This window comes from Camponotus floridanus, unplaced genomic scaffold (assembly GCF_003227725.1).
Source record: "Camponotus floridanus strain SB8 unplaced genomic scaffold, Cflo_v7.5 scaffold57, whole genome shotgun sequence".
NCBI classification, from domain to species: domain Eukaryota; kingdom Metazoa; phylum Arthropoda; class Insecta; order Hymenoptera; family Formicidae; genus Camponotus; species Camponotus floridanus.
Genome location: NW_020229736.1, coordinates 1,038,487 through 1,050,559, shown reverse-complemented (window position 1 = coordinate 1,050,559; position 12,073 = coordinate 1,038,487). Strand labels below are relative to the sequence as shown.

General features: G+C 37.8%; 1 protein-coding gene across 1 annotated transcript in view; it reads right to left on the bottom strand.

Annotated features, from left to right (window-relative positions):
• Positions 1-12,073, bottom strand: part of LOC105255303 (neuroligin-4, X-linked) — a 166,122-nt gene that overhangs the window by 16,373 nt on the left and 137,676 nt on the right. The window contains exons 2-3 of the mRNA XM_025412790.1: positions 6,975-7,133; positions 274-471 (exon numbers count right to left, since the gene is read on the bottom strand). Of these exons, the coding sequence (XP_025268575.1) occupies positions 274-471; positions 6,975-7,133 (357 nt within the window). The remainder of the gene's footprint in view (positions 1-273; positions 472-6,974; positions 7,134-12,073) is intronic.

Sequence of the window (12,073 nt, the reverse complement as noted above, 5' to 3'; positions counted from 1 at the left end):
TATAATTATTTAAAAATTGACCAATTTTAATTATAAGATAGATTGAAAATTCTTTTAAATAATTATAATCAATAAAGAAGGATTACAATTAATTAAAAGAATGTCCAATCTATTTTATAATTACAATTTTTAAATAATTATCTAAAAAGGTAAAAATTGTTAAATGTGAACGATATAAATATATAAATGAATATAATATATAAATGAATATAATATATAAATGAAAAAATAATACACATTGCGAGGGTTGGAGGGAGAAGGGGGGTGGCTCACCATCGGGCACCGCGTGGCTGGTCATCAGGAAGTTCACGCAGGCAGCTCCGGTGCCGTGTCCCACGAGCGTGACGTTTTTGGGATCGCCCCCGAAATAAGCGATGTTCTCCTGCACCCAGTGTAACGCCGCGATTTGGTCCATCAGGCCGTAATTCGCCGGCGAGCGTAAGTGCGAGTCGGTGTTGGCGTTTAGAAAGCCTGCAATCAAAACAAGCCCCGCTTATATGGTTAGCCCGCGATGGTCCATTATCGTCGCGGTCATGGCTAGTATAACATCGCATCGTGATCGTGCCGGAATTACCGCCGATAGTGCTAATTCCAGTCGTCCCGTGTCGCGGGCCATCGGGCGACAAGCGAGATAAATTGCGAGATACACTGGGTATCGTGTAGAAAAATAAAAAAGGATAACTCTATGAAAGCCAGATAAATCTATAGGACGTATAACAATTATGATATTTGATTGCTTATGTATTTGAGTTTAATTAATTGCTATAATTAATTGCCATGCTACAGTTACACCGAGCCTCTGTTAATTATGTAAAAATGTCTTTCCGAATGTTAGAAATATGCAGAACATTAGTTTAATTAGTACCAATGTGTGTTTAATTAGTATTGTATTTAATTATGTAGCTATTTTTTTGTTATTTAACGAAAACATTTTTAGAGAAGGGTTAATTATTATTCGACAGCATGATTATATAACTTATTTATATTATATACTCGGGTCTAATTAATTATTCTGGTAATACGTATGTAATTATCCTTTATTAATTGTGTAGAAATATTTTTTCGAATGTTGAAAAATATTCGGAAAATTGTTTTAATTAACGCTGTTAATGTGTGATTAGCGATGATCCCTTTTTTATTTTTCTCTCATGAAGGAAACCTTTAAAGAGGCTGACTGTCATTCGACAGCTTAAAGCTCAATTATATATTCGAATTTAATTAATTGCTCTAATGATACGTACACAATTATTCTAAAGATGTCTTTTAAAATGGTTTTTATTTTTGTTTAATTTGAAAAATATCTTTCTAAAAAGGACGACCGTCATTGGACAGTACAAAACTTAATTGAATAAATGAAATTAATATGAATACGAATGTTAGAAATGTACAGAACATTTTTTTAATTATCGAGCGTAATTAGCGATGATCATTTTGTATTTTTCTCTGATGAAAAAAATCTTCATTCGACGTCATAAAATTTAATTTGCGCAATTATCCCGTTCGAGAGGCGAAAGTCGATTTTTGCGCGACGTCCATTCGGTTGTCCGAAATTATTTGAGCTGGATTTTGTCCTGTCCGGCCACCGTTAACGTCGCGTCCCTTCTGCGTGAAGGGGATTAAATGGCCGGGGAGAATGTGGAGATTGGCCCGTCTGGGGCGGGCGAGCGGTATGATTTAGTGTTTCAGACACGTATCACGTCCTACTTTGCGTATCGTTTCGCCGAACGAGATATCGTTATCAATTGGCGGAGTCGAGGCGATATTTATGACGGCCGGATGGCGCCAGTGGCAACAGTCTTACCCGGGTTGTCGGATGCGGGCACGATTGTCACGATACACAAATCGTTCGACTTTGCCCTCGTCGAAATGCACATTCGTCAACGGCCTGACTTTATTCGTTCCCTTCCGCTTCCGCCGAATAAATCCGGATTCGTAAATCTGCCAGATGTCCAAGATTTGCCTTATGTTTATCGCTCTATTTATTCCGTCCGGGACGGTTAGGTCGGGATAGGTCAGGTTGTCGAAAACGAAGGCGCGGACGCGAGGGAAATTACGTCAGCGCGATTCGAGGATAATGAATTAATCTCTATCCGAGCAATCCTTAATTACGATTGGGGAATGAATTCGATGGCAAATTATATCATGGAGGAAAAAAAGCAAAAATAAATTTTTCGCGAACAATTATCCGTCAAGCAATTTCCTAATTGCATCTCGCGGAACCGGGAATTATCAGCGGTGTCAGCTATCCATGTAGTCAATTAGTTCCAGTCTCTTTTAATACAGATAGAGAGGAGGAAATTAGATTAGCGTTAATTGAGGCAGGTCGACCCTTCTGAAGGAGGAGGCGGGGGTGGAGATGGGGGATGGTTTCCGCCTTTTCCTTCCTTTCGTTCGACCGGAATTAGATTGCGAGCGACGATTGTTGCTACTGGCAAGCCACTCGGACGTGATATTTCCAGGAGTAAGAGTCGACCGTTCGGTTCAGCGGGGGTGTTTGCCTCGCGAAACGCGGCGCCATTAAATTATCCGTCATATTTACCCGCCGACGTACGTGAGGGTTGTTTCTCGAGGCGGCTAAGAGGATCATTTCTATTACGAGTCCTTGCGCATTAACTTTAGGGCACTCGGCGCCTTAACAAGGGAGGCGTTACTGTCGTCAGGATCTAGGTCAACGATGTTGCGCCGACTGTTTTCCGCTGGCCTTGCCAAATCGATAATTTGGAAAGCCGTGCCGAGTGGAAAAACGGCCGGTCTTCCCTTTTGTAAAGTCCTCGCGGGATTAGATAGGTTCGTCTAGAGAGCCTCACAGGATCAGATGGTATTAGACGGCTCTTGCGGATTGTTTAATAAACATCCGTCTTATCGAATTGCTGGGCAGGGAGACATCCGTCTTTCTTCAGCACCTTGGGATTTTGCAAATTCGTTTTCCAATAGAATTGTGTAGGATCCTTGTGTATCCTATTATACAGGCCTGCAAAAAAGGGGGTCAAAATTTCTTTTTAAGATGCAATAGTGATTTTTGACGTAATTTTGTGCGCTGAATCCGAATCTGGCCGCCGAATTTGCGTAGCACGTCAGGTTTTTGAGTTATTTGTAGTTGAATAGCCCAAAAATCGCTATTTTGGCCAATTTCATGAATTTATTGTGAGTAAACCAAATTTTTTGAAATATTTCTGTCAATGGCATCGTATAGTACTCACCTTCATCTTTCGAATCCACTTTCGATTACCGCCGCACGATTTTTTTTCGCTTAGATATACAAGTCATAAGACTGGTCATGCATAGGGATCTAATAAGCCATTCTAAATCAACCGTGCCACCTCTTTATTTCACTACGAATCAAAATTAGGATAAAAATATACATTTTTAAACCTTCTGTCACCTTTTGAAATTAAAAATGGCGCATCCAATATGGCGAATAGAATCACAATAAAAAGGCATAAAATTTAGAAAAATTTATCAAAATGTGTAACAACTGTATTAGATATTTCTTTACAATACTTTTTTGGATAACCGAACCTGACATATGTCAGTCTTTTCAACTTTCAACATCATGGATATACCATATTGATGTCTATATAAATTTTCTTTAACGTAAATTTTCTTACAACGTCATACTTATCTCAGCGAAGAAAAATCGTGCGGCGGTAATCGAAAGTGGATTTGAAAGGCGAAAGTGAGTATTATACGATGCCATTGGCAGAAATATTTCAAAAAATTTGATTTCCTCGCAATAAATTCATGAAATTGGCCAAAAATAGCGATTTTTAAGCCATTCAATTACAAATTACTCAAAAAACGTGACGTGCTACGCAAATTCGGCGGCCAGATTCGAATTCAGCTCACAAAATTACGTCGGAAATCACTATTGCATCTTAAAAAGAAAAACCTCGCAGGCCTGTGTTATTTTTCGAGGTGTTTATGAGGAAAATGTTTGTTTCATTTTGCGAAAAAAAATTTCATTAAATTATTTTACGGATTGCTTGTATTTTTTCTACATATTTTTAAAATTTTTTTAGACTCTCCGTTCAAGTTGAATTACTATCATAATTGTTTTCCTGAAAGGTTTTCTATATTTCCTCCTTCGACTTAAATTTTCCGATAAAATCGAGATATTTTGATAAGAAGAATGATTGTTACATTTATTTTCTTTTTATACAATTTAGAAAATAAAACGAAAATAAATAAATAAAAATTCTCTTTGTATATACGCGAGAAAAGTATATATGTAATCGGACGTTTCCATTATTGACGCGATCCGATCATCGTTATATCGCGCGGATCGTCGATGGGGACCGTTCGTACCTTGGGTACCAAATGTTTCCTGGGATTTTCGCAACATGGGATTCCTGCAGGATTAAATTCTTCCGAGATCTCTCGGCGCAATACGACGTTTGCATCTCTTCCCATACGACGTTACAATCTCTTTCCCGTCTTACGACGTTTTCACGTCTCGCCCTCCAGCCATCGGCTGGGATCCGATCCAATAACGACGTTTTTTTTTTACGTCGAAAGACGGGAAGACGGGGAGGCGGCAGGAGAGGGAGGAAGGGGAGGGAAAAACGCACAAAGCTTTTTCGCGCGTTCACACGCACGGGAAGAGAGGTGCGAACACGAAAAGCGGAATAGAAATAAAGCACCGGTCATGTCCCATTTGATATTCAACCTCCGGCGTATCTGTCGCATCGCGCTTCCGCGTCTCCTATTCTTCTCGTTACAATGGAACTGCTGAACGCTATTCGTTGATTTAAATTTTCCGGTACACGCTGGTATACACACGCGACGAGGGGGAGGATGGGGGAGGGGGCGGTGGTGGATATCGCCGGTCGGTGCGGTGCTCACAAAGCGTCGCATCATTTTTCCGAAACGAAGGAAAATGGGAGGATGAGAGGGAGAAAAAAACGCAGGGGGGGCGCGCGAGACAGTGGGTGGAGGAGGGGGGGAGGGGAGGAAATGGCGACCACCGCCGCAGAGTAGAATTTCCTGCGCGTCGCCATTTTATCGGGTTACTAGTCCGTTGCTGTTTTTTTTTTTTCCCTCGCGGCTCTTTTTGCTCTTCGGTCCGTGCGTTATCGAATCCTCGAATTTGAATTTATCGTTCGTTGTCGTCTCACGTGCCATCTTCGGATTCGATGAGGAAAGGGCTCCCTTCGCGCGTCCTCTTATCGCTCTTCTGTATTGATTGTTCGATTAAGTGGCGCGAAGAATTTGATCTTCTTTTATTTAATCTAGTCTATTAATTTAATCTAATATTAACACAACAAATTTTGTCCGATAACCACAAGTGTTCCTAATAATATATTATTTATATAATAATTGTGTATAATAATATTATATAATAATATTCCCAATAATAAGGGTGTTTCTTAATAAGCACGAAAAATTTTAGGAGATGATTCTTTGTCGAAAATTAAGGGGATTTTTTATATAAACATATACTCCTACATCCCTCCCTGTGGAGTTATACTCCTCCAAAAATGGGAAATCTTCTGAAAATTAGATTTTTATTTTTTTCTCAAATTTGGAACAAGTTAAAGAAATGAAATTAAATCGATATTTTCCACTAGTAAAAAGGTTATTTATTAATACTTTTTTCAGCCTTCCGTATTGTTATAAAGGGATGAAACTAGCAATCCCTATTTAATTTGTTATTGAAACTTTTTAATGTTTATGTGAAAAACTCCCCTTAATTTTCGACAAAGAATCATCTCCTAAAATGTTTCGCACTTATTAAGAAACATCCCATATACTCTAATCTAGACACCAACCTTCTTGAAAACTTGCTTTAATTTTTTGATCGGTGTTTTTCATGTTTCTTCTTGTTTTAGGATTAGATGATATTAAGACACCCAGAATGGGGTGAGAATGATGGACGAAAACAGCTGGGATTACCATCGTATCGAAGAGTAGAAAAAGAGAGAGAGAGAGAAGGGGGAAGAGGAAGCGGGTGGAGTCAAGAATTTAGTTTGGTGAAACGGAAGACCTGGCCGTAATGAGTTTCCTATTAGATTTGGTTGCCCGGGTTGCCAGGCAACAAGCTGGGTCTCACCGGAACTTGCAATCCCTGTGGCTTTCGCGGCCAAAACTTATCGCTTCTAAGCTTTTTCCGCGACTTCTTATTCTCGTGGACGAGCGTCATACGTCAAACGTCACGAATCGTAACAAGTCGCGTCTAATGGCATCGCGAGCGAGGTGAATCGGGCATTTCGAATCGGTCAACCAAGAGTCGCGGTTGCACAAATACCTGCACCCGATCGTCCCTTTCGCGATCCCTTGGCTTCTAGACCGGATGCTGCCTCTAGATAGAGCAGGAAAATTGAGTAAACACACTTGGCGGTAAGTGACCGGCCCTAAATAGCTAATGAGCTACGGTCGACTGGCTCGTTTCAAGCCTTAACTGCCGTGAGCCAGTGTTTCACGCCATTAAGCGGGCAACTAACATATGTAATTTATCTGAGTTTCGAACAGTTCACGAAAGTTACATCTGACTCGACAAACGACGTTCATCATTGATTTCACGTAGAAGGGATGCAGAGAAAGGACAGAAATTAAGAACTGAAAGATTGGAAATCTGGGAACAAGTGCAAATTCTTGAAAAGAATTAGAATTTCTATCTTTCTCTTCTTCTCTATCCTTTTTCCTATTTATTAGAAATTAAAATAATTGAAAAGTCCCGTTAGATTAATTGATACCAAAAAATTTCAAAAAATTTGCATAATTTTTAGAAATATAAAGAGGCGGGATGTTTACCGAAAATTATAGAGAAGAATATCTTGAATTTATTTGAAGAATATCTTCAATTTTCAAAATGCACGCGCAGCCAAAGCTTCGGAAATCCGGGAATCTTCCTGGACTTAGAGGAAAATAATCTAAAAAAACAGAAGGTCTCTCCTGGAAATCCGGGATTCCAGGAACTGAGAAGGAGATTCCGGGTCAGGCGAAATCGGGAACGAAAGAAATCTGTCATGACTTACCTAGGATGCCGAGTCTATAGTTGATGGTGACAACGACGACGCCACCGTAGCTCGCCAGGACGCTGCCGTCGTAAGGATTTCCGCTGCTCCACTCGTAGCTCTCCCCGTGCACGAACACAATCACGGGGTACCTTCTGCCCCCGCCGTCCCTCGCGCCGGCTGTAATCAATAAAATTATCCTGTGATCGATCGAAACTCTCGACATCTGATAGGTCGCATCGCGCATCCTTAAAAGGTCATTTTTCAGTCTCGCGAGCTTCTAAGGAAGTTTTGACAGTTCGATAAAGTATTACCATGTCCTGAGAAGGTAAAAAAAAAACCGCACCGACTAGATATCCAGTGGTTACATTTTCTGAGACTGAATAAATTATTACGCATCTAAAAATTGGAAATTTCAGCTTAGAAAATATCACGTTTAATAATCAAGGGAAAAAAATGGTCCGAAAAATTCTCATTCTTCAACGATGCAAGCAAATATATTGCATATTTAATTGTTAATTAAATTTAACGAAATTAATTGTAATTATTATTATCGTGAGTGATAAGGAAGGATCCTTTGGTAGCTCATATTCGAGTTATGTTCGAGTTATGAACAAGCATGCGTGTCGGGGGACGTGTCGCCTATCGCTCTTAGGGTAATTAAAACAAGCGGCGGTGGCTCGCACACACGAAAGGGGTGCGTCAATCTGATTTAACATGGTAATGCCGGAAGGGTGAACACGCGAGGGTGTGCGATCGCTGCGGCCAGACCGAGTACCGGCCATAATTCAACAAATCACGCATCGCCATCCTCGCGATAACAGCCCGCATCACGATCATCCTGTTGCCTTCTGCAGCCTTCCAGCCCTTCCCTCAGCCCTCGTGAAATGCGACCGTACGACGAGTCCCATCGATCGGTTTACAACTAATCCTCGCTGAAACTATTCGCAGAATCCCGAGATTCCTCCTTATTTTATCATAATTATTAAGAATAAAGTTTGCGCGGGTTTTCTATATTAAAAATAAATTATTTAATATTGTTAGAAAGGTTTTTTATTTATTAAATTAAGTTTGAAAAAAATCAAATTGTACTAAAAACTTTATTCCAATTAAAATATTTATTTTTTTTTAATTTCTAAAAGGAAGCGTATATAATTTAAATTGGCGACGTCGGGAAAAAGTTTTTCTAATAATGCGTGGAAAATGAATTTGCGCTTAATTTGACAGTTGCTGTTGCAAGAATAAACGCGGGCCGGAAAATAAATGGCACCGATGCGATTAGGGGAGTAAACGGTCGCTTGATTGGCCGGTCATGTTAATTAAGTGACCGTCGAGAACAATGACGATTCGGCGGCAAAATCAATTAATGGACCGCAACCGCGCCGGCTAATTATTATTTTCATTATCGTCCTTGTAGTTTCCTCATGCGCTTCCTAATTGGCGACTCCGCCGATTGTCCGAAAATACACGTCCCCGGACGCGTGTTGTTCGCTAAAACCCGTTTTGCACGACTAGGAACTCGCGGGAGAATTCCGCCGGTAATTGTGCGTACACATCCTGTAATAAAGCACGAAAACTGGCCGGTTTTTCGTCATTCTTTCCCGATTTTTATTTAAAATAGTTTTTTTTTATTACTAGAATATTACATTAAGTGCGCGCCATTTATTTTCTTACGTCATATATCATGTAATAAACTACAATTAAAAAATTCAAGAAAAGACATGTCTTCCCGAAATAATTTTCTATTCGAATTAAGACACAAGTAGCCTAATAATCGTTTAATAAATAATTAATTAATAAATTAATAAATAATTAATAAGTTTATTCACGGCCGAAATAATATTAATAAATTAATTAATAAGTAATGTTATTTATAGTGAGTAAATAATTTGAAATTATAAGAATTAAGTTATAACGAAAAATAAATTAATAATTTGAAAACTTGTAGTAGATATGTTTTGTAACATATGTGTAAAATATTTCGACAAGGAGAATGAACAATAATAACGGCATGTTATTGTTACATACAACAATGATATGTTTTGACGGCGTAATTGTTTATATGCCACGACCTTGTTAATAATTGTCATTTACACTCGAATAGTAAAAGAGTAGTGAGCAAGATATTCCATATATTATCAAATTCCTTTTCTAAACGCAATTATGATGAATATCGGGAAATAATTTGTTAGTATTATTATTATAATTAATTATTAATAATTATTAATAATTAATTAACTTTTATCAATGAAATTGTATGGATATACGATAGGTCTTTATCAAAGTGCGTGCAATCATTTATTATTTTCAGAGAAAATTGAAGCGTCAGAAATAAAATAGTTATAAATTATAAAATCATTTTATAGAAATTACGTTGTAAAATAACGAAAATGAGAGAAATTTTGTTTACGTTTTATTTTGTACATATATTATACATGTAAAGTTATGAAAGATTATAATTATTATTATGCGCAAAAATGCTACAAAAATTTCTTTAAAAATGCGAAGGAGAGCTCGATAATTCGACTTTAGAATTTGTGGAAAGCAGATTTGAAAAGCGGAGAATCTCGAATTTACAATATTCAAGGATGTAGATATTGGAATTCGATGGGAAAAAATAATCTAAAAAAAGAAAAAAAGCCACTTTCCGATATCAAAAATTTCCGAGAAATTCAAATTTCGAGGTATCGAGGGATTTCGCAATTGTGCAACTTTGTTTTTTGCAACAAGAGAAAGAGAGAGAGAGAGAGAGAGTGGGGGAGGGAGCAAGAATCTCATTTCCCGTGGAAGAGAAAATCGGGACCTCAACTCGTCTCGCGGCCGCGATACATTATTTCGGCCGTGAATAAATTTACAAGCGCCCTGTCAATATTTGATGCGATCCGCAAACAATTTGCCGGGGCGCCTCTAACGGACTTTACATATTCATAAAGCGGTGCTCCGTAGTTTGATATCGCTGGATGGTAAACGAGAAGTACCTGCGTTCCCGTTAGATCGCTTTATTTTACAAACTCGATATTGCATCCGCCTTCTTAGGAACCCTTCCTTTAATCCTTTCCAGCCCTCCGGCTGGTAAATGCCGCTAGCCAGAGGGGAAAACAGATTGTGCATTCATCATGCATGAATCAAAACTTTATCTTTCGCCAAGCTGAGAGATCCAGATTGACTTTACGTTATCAAAATTCAATTTCGCCTCTCTCCTCCATTCCCGCGCAGGATATTCGATATCCTAAATCGAAAAAAATTCTCGAGAAAATAAAAAATAGAAAATAAATTCTCGGTTTTTTGCCAATTAAATGTCAAGAGATTAAATAAATATCGTTAAATTTTGCTAAATTGAAACTTCCATTACCACAATATTTGATATCCCGCACTGAAAGGATTCTAGAGAAAGAGAGAGGTGAGAGGAAAAAAGAAAATCGATTAAATTTTTCAGATAAATTATTCCCCTGCCGACAAAGCATCGATATAAAAATATAAAAAACACTTGTTTCCCGGAAAATTTCAAATTTTACGTTATCAAAATAGAGTCTGGCCATCGCAATATTTATCAGCCGGAAAGAAAATTACTTCAAAATGAAAGCTTTGTAATTTTTCCATATTTAATCGTCTCCCGGAGAATATTTCGTTTCCGCAAAATTATTACGCAGACCAAAAAAAAAAAAAAAAAAAGGAGAAAAACGAGCTTTATGTCAGAAAGAGAAATAGCAAATGGGGAAACAGAAAGAAGAGTATGCGGCAGGGTTAACGTTGGGATAAAGTAGCACAATGATGCGCTCAGCATTGCCGAGTACGACTGCAATGCAGCGCACTTTATCGCGTCGTCCTGCGAGCTTTACAGTGACACAGGCAGGATTACAGGTGCAGAGATAAGGGCGACGGCGGTGCGGTTATCACGGCTGCATTCATTGCTTGTATTCACGGTGGAATCGTCGCGGTAAAAGCTTGCATACAGTCCGGGAGCGACGCATACGCCGGATGCGCTCGTCTTATTAGGGATGTCCTGACAACTGCGCCATACGGCCACTCAGAGCAACGACGTTTATCGCCCTCGTAAATCTAATCATTATCGTTCCCTCCTTTGATTTCCTCACGGAATAATTGTTCGCTTCAAATAAGGAAGACGCAACAAGTGATGCAAGATGAATGGAAAAGTTGAGGGAGGGGGTGGACATGCTTGAAAATTATTAAAATGTCGAGATTTTTGTAATTTTTGGAAATAAAATAGATAACGTTCTTCGTATCTTTTTCTTGGAAATCATTAATTTTAAGGATGTTTTGTATGGACAATCTCAGTAAAAAGTAGCTGAAAATCAATATTCATGAATATCTACTTTTAGTGTATTTTGAGTAAGAAATTGTGTGTCTTAGCTACAGCGCAGAGATGTATTTTTTAATGTTTATTGCGTTTTTATTAAAATATTCCAAATTTTGTTAATCGAAATGATTCACTTTTGGCAGAGAATTTCGCCTTGTGACAGATACAGTGCAGAGATGTATTTTTTAATATTTATTGCGTTTTTATTGAAATATTCCAAATTTTGTTAATTGAAATGATTCACTTTTAGCAGAGAATTTCGCCTTCTGACAGATACATGGCTAGCTTCATTCAATTATATTTAATATCTTTTTAACCAGTTAGTACTTGTATAATATTATTTGATCAAATATTTCCTCTGTATCTAAATTTTTGCAAATTTTAAACAAATTCTGAATATTATTTCCATGTGTTTTTGTCATTTGATCGATGTGATTATACGTTTCCCATGTTATTTCGGTGCAAATTAAAATCCTTATAACTTGTGAACACTTTAGTGAATCGATTTAAAAATTGTACCGAAGATTCTAAACATATGTAAGGACATTCTGTACAATTTTCATTAAATTCTCAATATTTTGAAAATAGGCACAAAAAACATCCTTAAATGTCCAATGATAAATAAACAATCGTATGGTTTGATAATAAATATTTAACCACGTTAATAAAAATAAAAAAATAATGCCTGAAAAGATTTTGAAAAAAATAATTTTTTTCAAAATTATATTAATATGGTTAAATAAAGGTTTTTTAATCTAATGTCCCATGAAACATTTTTATGAAACATTGTTTGACTGATTTC